Below are 15,424 nucleotides of genomic sequence, written 5' to 3' on the forward strand. Positions count from 1 at the left end.
CCTTCTGTTATTATTATAGGTATTCCATCTGCACACATTACAAACCCAAATACACTCATTGTAATTTTTGCTTTAATAGTCTATAATATACACAATATGTATATGTAACATATACAATGTGTAATCTAATGGTATTTTAGAGAAATTAAGAGAAAATCGTCTATTTACTCATATAGTATCTATTTCTGATGTTCTTCATTCCTGAAAATCTGTCTCTCTCTGGTATCATCATCTCTCTTCAGCCTGGAGACCTTTTATTTAGCATTTTGTGTAATGCAGCTCATATAGGGACAAATTCACTTAGTTTTCCTTTTTCTGACAGTAAGCTCTTTATTTGACTTTCATTATTGAATTATAGAGTGTTCCAGGATGAGTTTCTTTTAGCGCTGTCTTCTGGCTTCCATCGTTTTTGATGAGATATCCATGGTAATTCAAATTATTGTTTCCCTATATGTAACAGGATTGCTTTCAAGATTTTTTCCTTATTGGTGGTTTTCACTAGTTTGACTAGGATATACCAATGTGTATTTCTCTCTCAATTTATTGTTTGGGATTTGCTGAGATTCTTGAATTTGTAAATTTATGTCTTTCACCAAATTTTGGAAATTTTGAGCCATTACTTCTTTGAGTATTTTTCCTGCTCTAGTTTCTTTATCCTTCCTTCTGTGATTCCAGTTAGGCATTAGAAATTGTACCATACTTCCAGGAAGTTCCATTTATTATCTTCAATGTTTCCTTTATCTTATTCTTATTGAATGATTTGTTAATGTGTCTTCAAGTTCACTGACTCCATCATCTCCATTCTTTTCTTCAGTCTAGTGATTTTCTATTTCTTTGATTTTTTATTACATCAATTAGAAGCATATTTTCTTCGACCTCATTGTGCTCAATAGTTATAATAGCTGTTTTAAAATCCTTGTCTGAAAATTTCAACATCCAAGTCATCTCTGGACTGGCATCTATTGGTTCTCCTTTTTCCTGGGAATGGTCACATTTTCCTGACTCTTCGCATGCCGAGTAATTTTGGATTATAACCTGGACTTTGTAAAGGTTTTGTTGTGGAGACTTTGGATTCTGTTTTATTATTGTTCTGAGCAGCACTAAGGTTTTTGTTTTAGGTAATGAATTTGGTTAGACCCAACTCTACCCTGCCATGCTGTGATGGCTCATATCTCAGTTCAGTTCTTTAAGCTTTGGCTGTAAATCTCTTTGAGTTTGCCCCATACATGCATGGTTCAGGAGTTTGCCGGAGACCTGAGCTGAGTCTATACACAGAATTTAGAGTTTCTACCTTCATGGACTCTGCTTTTGGTTTCCCCTTTACTCTTGGCAGTCCTGGTTACGCTGGACTCCTTCTGTTTTTTTGTTTGTTTATTTCTACCAGAAAGATGATCTTTCTGTTGAATTTTTAAAGTGTCTGTGTGGTCTCCATGACTGTACTGCTCCTGGGCAAAGCTGCAAACAAAAACAAACTAATGAGTCACAGAGAACCTGTTCTAAGGCTATCACTCCCCTCTATAGCTTGCCTGTCTTTGGTCTCCAAAGACCTTAATAGATGCTTTTTTGTCTTCTGTCCAGAGTTGATTGATAGCTAATTTTTGCAGGACCAACCATTGGCTGAGTGCTCACTGCTCAGTGTTATAAATGCAGTTCTCATTCTCTGAACTAGGAAATTACAGTGGCCTCCTTGACTAATCTTCCTACCTATAGTTTTATTTCCTTCCAGTACAACTTTCACTTGGAGGGCCAGTGGTTGAAATAAAATCTAGGGCTGACTCTGGGCTTACAGAATTGGGTATAAAGTCCTTGTAAAGGTGCATGTAGCCCTTCACAAGCAACTTTTGTTACCTGCATACTTCACTAAGGTGCTTGTTCTTAACCTGGTATGTTCCCCAATTCTGGACCACTCATCCCTTTGTATCTCTTACTCTCTTTCCCTTGTATAACTCCAGGAAATCTTCATGGACAGTTCAGTCCTTTTCCACATCTTGCACTCACCATATTCTCCAAGTCCCCCCTTATAGTCTGTGGATCCCTCTGGCATGGGACTAATGATTTTGTTGTGTTATTTTTCTCTTTGGTAGTCTGTATCCTCATAAGACTGAAATCAAGGATTGCAACTCATGCCCTATTTCTTTAACTGCTAACTAGCTCCCCTAACTTTACACATGACATGATACATAGTAGATAACATAATTATATATATATATATATATATATATATATATATATATATATATGATTTGGCATTAAATTTTAAGAGTACAGGGTTTTCATATCAGCCTTCAGCAGGTATCTGATGTGCACACAGAGTCCTTCTGAAATAGAACAAAGGATTTGTGTCTACCAGTCTGCTATGCACTGTATTCAATGTACCAATAAGGGTACTAACCTTGTCTTTTATGCCTCCTAACTATGGGTGGTCAACTCAGAATTATGTGAAATTGTCATTATTACTCTATTCTGAGAAAAGAGACAAGGCAGTGGGATTTCTGGAGCTTGTTAATGGGCAAGCCTCTTCTGCCTTGGTCTTTCCTAATGAATGGGAGAGTCCAAATATTGCTGGGGAAGCCGTGTGTGTATGTGTGTGTAGATGTTGTACCTCAGGCAGTAAGCCAGCAGCAACATTTTTCTATCCTGAGCATTAAGTGATAGGTTTGGAGCCCATCCAGCTGTCGTGGCTTGTCAGCTGCTAGCGAATCTGGAATGCATTCTCCCCCTGTACACCATTTCCCACTTTTGTGCAAGGATCCATAGACTAGCAGAGCATGGGTTTGTACCGGAGCGGCTGCTTTGCTCCTCAGAATCAGCCATTTGGAGCAGAAGCTCCTGAGCTGTACCCCACTTTCTTTTGAAACAAATGAGCTTCTTTTTCAAAGGACTTTTCAACTTTCATGTGTTAATCTAGTGTCTTACAGTAGTGCTTTAGCTTCAGGTCCAACTTAAAACAAAAAAAGAAAAGAAAAAAAATTTTTTTCTAATTATGCAAATAACATGCTACTTATAAAAGTATTTATACATTTATTTATTCCATAAGTATTTATTTTGTATTTCTGACATGCCATGTTCTGAGGATATAGATAAGTAGATACGGTATTGCCTAGTGAAAATTTAGTCTAACAGTTGTTGGCAAGGATATGGGAAAGGGGAATGCAAACTCATGCAGCCACTGTGGAAAACGGTATGGAGGGTCCTCAAAAAATTAAAAAATAGGACTACCCTACCATCCAGCAATTGCATTATTAGGTATTTTCCCAAAGAATACAAAAATACTAATTCAAAGGGATATATGCACCCCTATGTTTACTGCAGCATTATCTACAACAGCCAACTTATGGAAGCAGCCCAAGTGTCCATTGATAAATGGATAAAGATGTGGTCTGTGTATACTTATATATATATATGTGTGTGTGTTATATATAAATGTGTGTATATACATATAAGTATTTTATATAAATATGTGTGCATATTATACACACACTTACATGCACACACAATGGAATAGTATTCAGCCATAAAAAGAGTGACATCTTGCCATTTGCAACAACATGGATGGACCTAGAGAGTCTAACGCTAAGTGAAATACGTCAGAGAGACAAATACCATATGATTTCACTCATATTTGGATTTTAAGAAACAACACAAATGAACAAAGGAAAAGAGAGAGAAAGCAAAAACAAACTTAACTATAGAGAACTGATGGTTACTAGAGATGAGGTGGTTGGGAGGATGGTTGCATAAGGTGATGGGGATGAAAAACTATGCCTCTCATCATGAAAAAAAATAATGAAAAAGAATTATGTACAAAAAAGGAAAATTTAGCATTATGGAGAAATATACAGAAGAACTTAAAAAAAAAAGAATTGAAAGCTCTCAATGCGCAGAGATAATCGTGTTAACCCTGTTCTGGAATTTGCATGTTTGCACTTTAGGTGTCAGGCACCGTCACTTCTACTCTCATTCCAATATCCTCAACCCTCCTGCTCCTTTGTCCTTCATTTCCCCCGTGGGGCAAATTTCCAATTCCTGAGCATCTAATCATCAACCTAGGTAATGTCTGGCTCTGGCCTGAAGAAAAACTATTTAGAATGCTAATTTTAATCCCAAGGAGCTTGTTCTACTTTATATGTTTGAGATTCTGAATTTTCCAAACCTAAGAAATACTAATTATTAAGTTATGGAGGTATTTCTCACTAAATTAAATTAATAGACTTACTCATTTTATAGTTTAATAAGGGAGTATTAAAACATGAGCTGTACCTTATTTATAACTGCAAGTAAAGTGGTAAATATCTAAGTGCCATCAATAAGAGACTAGTTAAATAAATAATGTACATCCATACAATGGAATGCTCTGAACCCATTAAAATATCTTGCGGACATAAAAAGAAAACTAATAAACATGGAAAGATAGTCACAACAAATTGCTGAGTGAAAAAGACCCCCAATTTAGCACAGAATAGGGTATTTTGTTTGTTTCCATTTATGCAGAATTGGATCCATATGTATGTACATGCACAGAAAACTATCCGTAAGGATGTGTTTCTTTAATTCCTACTGTGTAAGAGGTGCTCGAAAAATACATTATGACATGTCCATGTCACAGGGGAAAATCGGGTAATACATGCCATGTTTGTGGGGGACAGATTTGCTTTACTAAAAGTACTTTTTTCCTCCTCTCTAGAATAATGAACTACAAAGCAGGTTGGACTATTTAACAGAAACCCAGCCCAAGCCTGAGGTGGAAACCAGAGAGATTGGAGTAGGCTGTGATCTTCTACCCAGGTATTTAGGAATTTCCTATGTTTCTGACTCAGATTCCTCTTTGACTTAGGAAAATACTTTACGGGGCTGTTATTACCAGAATTGCATTCTTTCTATCAAAAATATTTCTGCAACAGTAAATGATCGCTGCTGAGAAGTCTGGCTGGTTTCTGAGGGAGCAGGGGCATTGTGCAGGGCAGAGGGGATAGTGAAGAGAGGCCTGGAGAAGCCACGTCAGAGAAAGATTGGCCCTGTCGTAAGTGCACGCATTTGTTTCTCTATCCATTCATTCATTCACTCAGCAAACATCAGTTGAGTACCTTCTTTGTGCCAGAGGCATAGGGAGAGGAATGAGATTTGGTTCCTGCCCCACATGCGGTCTGGGGAGACGGACATGGAGGCAGACGCTTACGACAGTGCCAGGGGGGCCTGCGAGGGGCTTTGGTAACACAGAGGAGAAGTTCTAAGTCTTGAACAAATGCACCTGTTCCCCAGGGCCGTAACGCTGTATTGTCAAGCACTGGCGCAAATAAATGATCTGTTTCAGTCATGACAGACAAACAAGAACGACTGCCTTGTTTGTTAAGTTGCACTTCTGAGCTCGAGGACTGACCTGTTTGTTCTTAAGCTGCTCCACACACCCATGCCTGGGTCTCTCCCTAGTAAGAGGAGAGTCTGTGACCTAGTAACTAACCCACCATCTCTAGGAGCTCAAATCTGTGCTTGGCCCAAAGAGGACATAAAACAAGTTTATAAGCATGTGGCTTGTGACTTAGGTAGCCAAAATCACAAAGTACCTCATATACTGTTTGTGGGAGGGCGTATTTGTGTGTGTTGCGTTAGACATTAGCAAGCCAGAAGAATGTAGAATCCTGGAACCTTGAATGGTTACATCTGGTGGGAAACGGCCATGAGCCGATCACTAAGCTGGGATGTAGAATACCTGGGTCTAGTCCCCCTAGCTAGTGGCGGGATACATTCAGGCTGGACTCTCTTTGCTGGGGCCTCAGTTTCCCATTCAGTAAAGTCAGTGGTTTGAGTAGGTGATTGCTCAGATTTAACCAGCACAAGCAGGGAGAAGGGTATGTAAGTAGACTCGAGGTCTCATCAATGTGGGGGACAAAGTACCGGATAAAAATAAAGCCAAAAAGAATGATCATGTCCAGGGCCTCCTTGTGAAATATAAAGTTTGATCATTTCTGTCCTTTTTTTGTTTTTCAAGAATCAAGTGGTTTAGTCCACTTTAATTGCCCACATAATAAATCTTGTTTGGCTAAGACGTGTATAAAACTATGTCTGAAACCAATAAATTGTTTGTTTTCCAATTCCCACATTTTGGCTTAAAACAAGGTTTTCAATTTGTATGCCGAAGGATAGCCTGCAGCAAACTTTTATGGCTAAGTTATGAAACCACAAAGCGGTTTTCATAATGGAAGTGCTGACAGACCCTTAACTTATGGCCATGGTGGACTTGGAAGCCACTTCAGTATCTAAAAGCAGCTTTTCCATAAACGGAACATTTGGTTTCCCCCAGGATCCATCTTAGCACTTTAACTGCGTAGGTCAATCAGCAGAGGAAATGAAAACTACGTATCCGCATTTCCGGAAAGGCAGAGTAAGATTTCATTCGCTTCCTCACAGATATTTATTAAGTGCCTACTATGTGAAAGGTGCCATGCGGGCCTGAGTGGTGAGGAGCTCGGGGTCTTTAGAGAGAATTCAGAGAGTAGCCGTTTCCCACCTGTGCTTGGTGCTGCTGGGCTCTGTGCTGGGGCTCAGGGTCAGGCCTCCGGATGCCTCAGGGGGTGAGAAGGTGAGCAAGGAGCTGGCCTGTGGGGACCCTCCCCCTCCTGGAAAACAAAACAAAACCAAACCTGAGAAACTCAGCTTTTAGTATGTTTTGTGTGTTGGATTCCAAGTGAGATTTTGTTTGAATAAAGAGTTCTATGGTCAAAAACAAATTAGAACCCCCTGGTCTAGTTTATTTATTTATTTATTTTTTTTTAATTTTTTTCAACGTTTTTTATTTATTTTTGGGACAGAGAGAGACAGAGCATGATCGGGGGAGGGGCAGAGAGAGAGGGAGACACAGAATCGGAAACAGGCTCCAGGCTCCGAGCCATCAGCCCAGAGCCTGACGCGGGGCTCGAACTCACGGACCGCGAGATTGTGACCTGGCTGAAGTCGGACGCTTAACCGACTGCGCCACCCAGGCGCCCCATATTTTTTTTTTTTAATGTCTATTTTTGAGGGGAGGGGGTAAGGCCAGTGAGAGACGGGGACAGGGGATCCGAAGCAGGCTCTGTGCTGACAGTAGAGAGCCCAACGCGGGGCTGGAACTCGAACCTTGAGATCATGACCTGAGCCAAAGCCGAAGTCGGATACTTAAGCAACATAGCCACCCAGGAGCTCCTCCAACCCCCACCCCAAGTCTAGTTTAATTCCCATGTTTGAAAAATACCAAAATCAAGGCCCAGAGAGAAGTGATTTACTGGAAACCACACAGCCAGGATTAAAACCAGGTCTTCAAAGTCCTGGTGTGGTACATGTGTGATTTAAAAAAGAATAAATAGAGGGCTCCTGGATGGCTCAGTCAGTTAAATGTCCAACTCTTGGTTTTGGCTCATGGCATGATCTCACCGGTTCCTGAGATCAAGCCCCACATCTGGCTCTGGGCTGACAGTGAGGAACCTGCTTGGGATTCTTTCTCTCCCTCTCTCTGTGCCCCTCCCCGGCTCTGCTTTCTTGTTCTCTCTCTCTCAAAATAAATAAACATTCAAAAAATAACAATAAACAGAGTTGCTGAATTTATATGTGTGTGTGTGTGTGTGTGTGTGTGTGTGTGTATATATATATATATATATATATGTTTTAACAAAATTCCTGATTCTTACTTGGACTTTAAACTTGCATCTAATACAAGAGCCCATGGTGTTTTCCAGAATATTTTAAAAACAACTTCCAAAAGGTGCCTGGCTGGCCCAGTCGGTAGAGCACGTAACTCTTGATGTTGAGGTTGTGAGCTTGAGCCCCATGTTGGGTGTAGAGATTATTTAAAAAAAAAAAAAAAATCTTAACCCAGCCTCCTCCAAAATGTTTTAGATCAATAGAAGTATTGAATTAAGCCTCAATTATGCAGATGAGTTTTGTTCTCACTTCATGTTCTCTCAAAAAGAACCTGACAGGGGTGCCTGGGTGGTTCAGTCGGTTAAGAGTCCAACTTTGGCTCAGGTCATGATCTCATGGCTCATGAGTTCAAACCTTGAGTCGGGCTCTGTGCTCACAGCTTGGAGCCAGGAGCCTGGTTCGGATTCTGTGTCTCCCTCTCTCTCTGCCTCTATCCTGCTTGCTCTCTCTCTCTCAAAAAACAAAACATTAAAAAAAAGAGAAGAAGAAAGAAAGAACCTGACAGTGTGGCGAGCCTCAGGCTGTGGGGCTTCCCTGCCCAGCCAGTTGCTGAGCACAGCCTTGGGCAAGGTACTTAATCTCTCTTAAGCCTCAAAGATTTCATCCTTAAAACAGAAGTGAAGAGGACAACATCAAATCTCACAGGGTTTCTATGAGGATGAAATGAAACCATGTATATAAAGCATTTAGCACGGTAACTAGTTAAGCACTTAATAAATAATAGTTATTATTACTGTTAACTAAACCAAAACTCTGGTTATTATGTAAGACGCTGTATCAAATACAAGTGAATTTGGGTATGCTATAATTTCATTAACTTAATTTTTACTGATGGTTATTAGTAATTTTGTGAGATGGATTGACTGTGAAATGGATTCAAGCCTATCATGCTCCAGTATGCATTAAGCTCTCCAATTAAACTATCAGTGGTTTGGAACCCTCTAGACATTGCATAAAAAAAAACCTCTGGAAGGCCCAGTGATGGATGAGGTCTCTTCCAACTGAGACGTCAGAAGTAAAACATAAGTCCCAGGGTGTTCCAGGCACCAGGCACGAAGCCCCACAGTAGAGCAGGCCACCCAGGACTCATTTCTGCCTGTACCTGCAAAGCCTTTCGTGCTGTGCTGCTGCTAACCGTGTTTGACTTATAATTAGAGCTGCTTGGTTTTCATGCTGGGAAAACTGGAAATCAGCCTTTTCTTTACTTTTAGAGCCAATAAGCCCCTTTTGTTGAACTCCTCCCCCTACCACCACCATTTCCCCATTTTTGCCAACACCGTGTACTCCTGTGGACAGGGACCCTGGGCTCGCTCACCCCCTAGTCTAGCACTTTCTTGATGCTCAATAAACATTTGTTGGCTGAATGAATGAAAGGTACATACCAAGTGAGGACCGATGCAGGTGATCTGTACTGTAATACAACCTATTTATTTACTTCATAAAGGACCCCAAAGAAGCAATTTTTGCTTATGTTTTACTTCTTTGTGATTATTCTCCCTCTCCTCACTAGAACATAAGCTCCATCAGGGCAGGGATTTTCATCTGATCGCTAATTACCACCTCCGATCCTCACCACGGGAGCTTCTCATGGCTCTATCTTGGTTACAGTGGTTCTTGCAAAGCTGGCGGCCAGTCTCCTGGCTTTACTTCTGCCCTTCCCGTGCTGAGCTCTCAGGTAGTTAGTTCCAGCCTCTCCAGACACAAGTCCTCATTCCCTGCTGGGTGCTCCCAGCGTGCTGGCTGATTGATCTTCATACCCACCTACAGCATCCATAGCTGACTGCATCATTTTTTTTTTCCATCGAAGCCAGTTCCTCTTAGTAGTGGTTAAGAACACTGGCTTAGAAATTAGACCTGGGTTTAGGTCCTGGGTCCGCCTCTCACTACATCTACAGCTTTGGGCAAATCCCTAACCTCTTTGAGTCTCAGTTTCTTCACTCAGAACTGGAAGGTTTTTGACAGTAATTCCCTCAGAAACTTGCTGGGATGGTGAAGTAAGATACAGGTATGAAGTCCCAGCATAGAGGGCGCATTTTCCTATTTCCATTGGTGGCCGCCACGATGATACCAGGTCCCTAAGCTCAGTACACCGTGGGCACTTCTGCTCCAGGATGGCCTCAGTGCCCACACAGTCCTGTCTCCTCCCTGCATGACCTGCTTCGTGACCTCCATACCCCCTGCCACCAGCCTGCTCGAGACCCAGGTTCTCTGTGTCTAGTTGACTCAAATACCACCTTCTGCCTCATTTCTCCTTTTCATCTAACCCTTGCGCTCCATACATTTCTAGAGAGCACAGATCTTAGAGCAAAGATGGAAGGAAAGGGCTGAGAAGGCACTCACTGTCATTTCAGGGGTTTTAAACACCTGTCTTTTAGAAAAGACTTAAGAGTTTGATTTGAAAGTTTGATATATATTAAGTAAAGCCACTGAGAGCAATTTCCAGTCCGCTAGCCTTCAAAGAGAAAATGAAAAACAAAAAATGAAAAGAAAAAAAGACTTTTTCTCCTTGCCCCTTAGTGAAACTTGGCTTCCAGCAAGCTCATAAATTATGCCTGAATAGGTGTGATGTAATGGAAACATATTCCCCGTGGTCACAAGTGCCCAGCACATAGTAAGCGCTTTAAAATGCCTCCATCTCCTATTTCTATCGTAGAGACCAGAACACAAAGTAGTTTTTTGTCAAAGCTCTATTTGCTGACTCTGCTATTGTTTCCCCCGGGGGAACTGCCTCTTTATGGATTAATAAAAGGTTAACAATAGCCTTAAAGTGTTAAAGAAAATGGCTGAATTTTAGTTCTGTGGTTGAAATTATTTGTGTTCTTGAAATCCTGTTGTTTCCTAGTGATCAACCAAATAAAATACCTCACTTCCTTTTGAAAGGCTGGGATAGGAAAGCCTGTTTTTGAAACCCAGAACGTTCACCTTTATAAATATTTCTGGACTTTATGGGCTTTTAGGATATTATCACCAGAGACCATTTCCGTTATGTGGAATTTTCACAGTGGTTGGCACAAATCACCATCTGGCTCCTGCCCCTGGCACTCCACTAAAGTGCCTGGTCAGGTCACTGGGGACCCCTCAACTGACAGATCTTGTGGATTCCCCTATCTATGGAAGGTGACCTGCTGACCACTTACTCCTGGAAATCCTTCATCCCCTGGTTTCCTTCGTCATCCATACATTTAGTGATAGCTGTGTGCCTGGCCCGAGTGAGCTGCTAGACTCATGGAGAGGGGTGAGCTACGGTTTTCACCCTTCACGAAATTGTAACTGGCAGAGGATGTGTAGACCAATGGGAGCTGTGGGATACTTCCAGTACTGTGCCAGAAGCCCGTAAGTCCTCTCCCGTAAGGGGAGGATGGTTTGGAGAGCATGGAGAAGACATACTGAATCTCTTAGAGAGAGACATAAAAGTTTAAAATTTCCCCCAAGCTTCTAACACACCGCCTAAGAAGCTGTATCCCAACTATAGTCGCAAATCACTTCAGGGTAGTGGGAAGTGTTAACTGCTGGGAAGGTTTAGCAAAAGTGACCTTGTGGAAGCAGAAAAGTGAGCACCACTGTTCAAGGAAACTGAAAACAAGCACAAAAAGAAAGGAATGATCGTTTCTATCCTTGCGGTGCAGAATCAGGGAAACTGTCATATTGGAGGTGATGTCTGAGTCTTGAAATACAGGCAGGGATTCACCAGACCCATTTGATGAGGGGAGCATTCAAGGTGGAGGGGGCAACATGAGAAGGGCAGTGTGGCCATGATGAAAACCATGGGAGAAATAGCAGGAGATGGTAGAGGGCTTTTAAGACCATGCACAGGAGCTTAGACTTCATCCAGGAAGCAATGGGGCAACATTGAAAAGTCTTAGGAACAGTAATGTGCTTCTTTTATCAGTGAGATCTCTTTGACAGCAAAATGGGTAGGGGATTTGAAGAGGGGGAAGACTTGCTGAGACGGAAGGCAGGGAGACCATTTAGAATACTCCTGAAGTATTCAAAGTAGTCAAAGATAGTCAAAGATAAATGTTGAGAGCCTGAACTCGGGCAGTGGCAGAGGGAATAGAGAAGACAGATGACAAAACAGTAGCTAAGGAGGTAGATTCCATATCACTTTGTGAGAGACTGGCTATGGGCAGTTCAGGGAAGGGAGCGGACTTGTATCTCATACATATAATTGGTCATTGCAGTAGTTGGGGTAATAAATGTTAGCTGCTGTAACAAAAAGCCCACAAACCTCAGCTTGGCAAAATACTGATTTCTCTTGACACAGTCCAAGACTAGTTGGCATGGGCCTCCTTGCACACATTCAGGAGCCCAGATTCTTTCTAACTAATGACTCTGCCTGGGTTTTGGAGACCTTTTGGGCCCTCCGCTACATCCTCTGCATGAAAGGGAAGAGATTGGGCATGGAGGGTTATGCAGAGCATTTTCTGGGCTAAACCTGGAAGTAATATACATCATTTTTGCCCCTTTAGTCATATGGCCCATTACATTGCCAAGGGGGCTGGGAAAGGTAGTTATGTGTCCAGGAGGAAAAAGAAGTGGGATATTTTCTCCATCTCAGTCACCAAATCCTGGTTAATTCTACCTTCCCAGTATCTCCCTACCTTTTCCTTGCTACTTCACCTCGAGTGCTACAGTCGGAATTCAAGTTCTCATGACCTCTCTCACCTCCTAAATAGCAAAAATCTGTTCACTTTCTGCCTTCAGACTAACCCCTCTGCAGCCAACCATCAGTGGTGCCAAGGAATCTTGCTAGAATAAGAACATGAGCATATCACTCCCCTCCTTAGTGGCTCTGTGTCCCCTTCTGAACTCCTTAGCAGGGCACACAGGCCCCTTCCACACCAGGCCTCGTCTTCTGCCATTTTCCGTCGTGAACTCTTTGCTCCAGTCCTACCAAGTGTGTCTTTCCACACCCAGAGTCCTTGTGTTCACCCTTCTTTTGCCTTTGCACACATTATCCCTTCTGCCTGAATTCCCATCTCCTTGTCCACCAGAGGAACGCCTAAGCACCCTTCAAGATGCCCCCTCTGTGCAAATTTTCAGATGCCCTCCTCCTAAGTTCCGCGAACTCGTTCTGCCCTCAGTTTGCCCGTAGTATGTTAATTATTGTATTGCTCAAGGTCCTGGCAAGACAGGAAGATTGAAGAGACTTAGATGAAGGCTTGGGAAGCTTTGAGAAAAGTAAATGAGGGACAGTGGCTTACTCTGGAGCTAGCACAGTGGAAGTGGTCACCAGACTGGGCCTCTGCAGAGGCAGGGGGAAGAAGCCAATAGAACACACAAAAGGGGGGTGCTGGGAACTGTGGCCTCTGCTAGAGGAATGCAGCCAACTACCAACCTGCAGCCTGGCCAGAAGGGAACAAATATGATGACTTCACTGTCCTTCCATTCTCTTATCCCCTGCTACCAGTTCCCAACTGGTCAAAACCAACTGGAAGCTAAATTCTAAAGGAGCCTGTGGATGCTGACATCAGGTCAGCTTCCCAAAGGCACAGAGTGGGGTGGAGGAGGGGGAGAGTTATCCGAATGGGCAAATGGAGAGTATCCGGCTCATTTTGCATCTATTATAGTACCTAACACACTACATTAAAATCATTTTATTTTTTTATTAAAAAAATTTTTTTAATGTTTATTTGAGAGAGAGAGAGTGTGAGGTGGGGAGGGAAAGAGAGAGAGGGAGACACAGAATCTGAAGCAGGCTCCAGGTCCTGAGCTGTCAGCACAGAGCCTGACTTGGGGCTTGAACTCACAAACTACAAGATTGTGACCTGAGCCAAAGTCAGACACCTAATCGACTGAGCCACCCAGGTTCCCCTACATTAAAATAATTTTGAGTTCTTTAAATACATGTTGTTTTTTTTTTATTTTTCTGAATGATATTTAGCATGACCTTTCAAAATTGCTAAGATTAATGGTCCCTCTTATAATATTTAAACAAAAGATTCAACTGCATTCTGTCAGTTTATTTTCAGGCTGCCGTGGCTGCAAAACCATTTTCTAGAGCTGTCTCACTTGAAGACTGTGGGGAGTTTCGGTCGATCTTCCTGACTTGCCTTTTCTCGTTTCTCAGCCCAACAGGGAGGACTCGTGAGATCGCAATGCCTTCCAGGAATTACACACCGTACACACGAGTCCTGGAGTTAACCCTGAAGAAAACTCTGACTTAGGCGCCTGGAGACAGTCGCTTTGGACAGAGGGACAAAGGCCCTAGAACCCTGTGGCTTGAGGCTGGGAAAGGTGGCTACCACCTCGTCCTATACAGGTTTAAGCCAGAAAGGAGATTGCTGACTCTGATCTACTTCTAAAACATGAAGGAAAGCGGAGGTGGAAGGGGAGGGCAGGAGAGAGAGGTGTCGAGGTCATATTTCAAACACCCAACCGTGCTATACTGGGCCGTCATTAGCTTTGGGAGTAGACACTGAAATTCTGTCAGGAGAATTCCCTATTTATTTTCTGTTTTACTAGCCTTCAGCTGGAAGGAAAAAGGGCATTAATTTGAAATTTCACGTTATTCACGTCAGGATCATTTGTTACAGCATGAAGGTTTTATTTACCCATAAAAGTATTAGAGGCAGTGTTTCTCTGGTGCCGAGAAGCCTGTCTGCGGGAGCGTGGGCACCTGGGGAGACCTGGCCAGGAGGGAAGGCTTCCCAGCATGCAGACGCTCTCTCTTCTTGGTGCCAGGATGTGTGTGGGGTGTGGGAGCCGCGGCTGGAGACTGGCCTCCTGCGGGCATGGGTGCCTCATTCCCATGTGCTAATCCTCCGGTTTAATTTGTGCCTTATGTCTGTATGGGGCTCACTGAAATCAATGTATTTATTTTACCTGTGATTTTTTTCTTTCTCATTTTAACTGAAAAAATTTTGTATGTTGTGGAAATGTAATCATTTCATGTTTTCAGTATCGACTGGTGTTTTTGTTAAATGAATAATTTGTTCATGCATGCTCTACTTTGATATTACAATCTGTGTCACATATGTTTAATAAATGCCATATATTTTGTTCTACCCGTGTTGGCTCTGTGTTTCATCCATGGGCAGGTAGAAGAGGTAGACAGCGGAACCGGGATCTGGAATGTCAAAGTGAGGGCACAGTGATCTTTCAGTCAGTAGTCCTTAAAAGCATTTATAAACCATAAGAGAGGGTGTGTGTATGTGTGAGAGAGCACCAGCATGTGTGTGTGTGTGTTGTGTGTGTGTGTAAACCCTGAACATTATCTGCAAACTCTAATATTACATAGTAATTTTATCTTATTGAAATGAAAAATAGCTTTGTATGCAAGGTTTTATCCTAAATAAAAAGTAACATTCTATAATAGTGCCTCTATCAATATTTTCATTTCATTCCTTCTTGGCTTTCTTCACACACACACACACACACACACACACACACACACACACTATTTTGTTTTTAAAACAAACATGGCAGTATACTGAGAAGCAGAATCATGATATTTAGTAACATGGGCTCTGGGGACTGAGCTTGGTCACTAGTATATGCTTTGGGCAAGTCACAGAACCTCTTCGAGCCCCTGTAAGATGCAATCAGTGATAGTTCTTTCCTAACCGGAGTTGGTGTGAAGATTACATGAGTTCATGTCCATGAAGTTCTAACATGATGCGTGGCACATAGTAGGCACTTACTAAGTGCTATTATCAATACATACCTTTGTAATGTACTTACTATACTGTGATCAATCTAGATATGGATATAGGTATATAGATCTATGGTACTGCTTCTTATAATTAATTGG

At 42.1% G+C, this 15,424-nt stretch overlaps 1 protein-coding gene and 1 long non-coding RNA gene across 2 annotated transcripts in view; one reads left to right on the forward strand and one right to left on the reverse strand.

The window, feature by feature from the left end:
• MYZAP (myocardial zonula adherens protein) overlaps window positions 1-14,675 on the forward strand; it is an 89,463-nt gene extending 74,788 nt beyond the window's left edge. The window contains exons 12-13 of the mRNA XM_049613687.1: window positions 4,685-4,785; window positions 13,742-14,675. Of these exons, the coding sequence (XP_049469644.1) occupies window positions 4,685-4,785; window positions 13,742-13,838 (198 nt within the window). The 3' untranslated portion in view covers window positions 13,839-14,675. The remainder of the gene's footprint in view (window positions 1-4,684; window positions 4,786-13,741) is intronic.
• On the reverse strand, window positions 1,064-6,611 carry LOC125910039 (uncharacterized). Its single transcript, XR_007453829.1, has 2 exons — window positions 6,506-6,611; window positions 1,064-1,455 (listed from the first exon to the last, which is right to left on the reverse strand). It is a non-coding gene; the product is annotated as an uncharacterized LOC125910039 (long non-coding RNA).
• Window positions 14,676-15,424: the final 749 nt, after the last annotated feature.

The sequence above is a fragment of the Panthera uncia genome, assembly GCF_023721935.1.
Source record: "Panthera uncia isolate 11264 chromosome B3 unlocalized genomic scaffold, Puncia_PCG_1.0 HiC_scaffold_1, whole genome shotgun sequence".
NCBI lineage: Eukaryota > Metazoa > Chordata > Mammalia > Carnivora > Felidae > Panthera > Panthera uncia.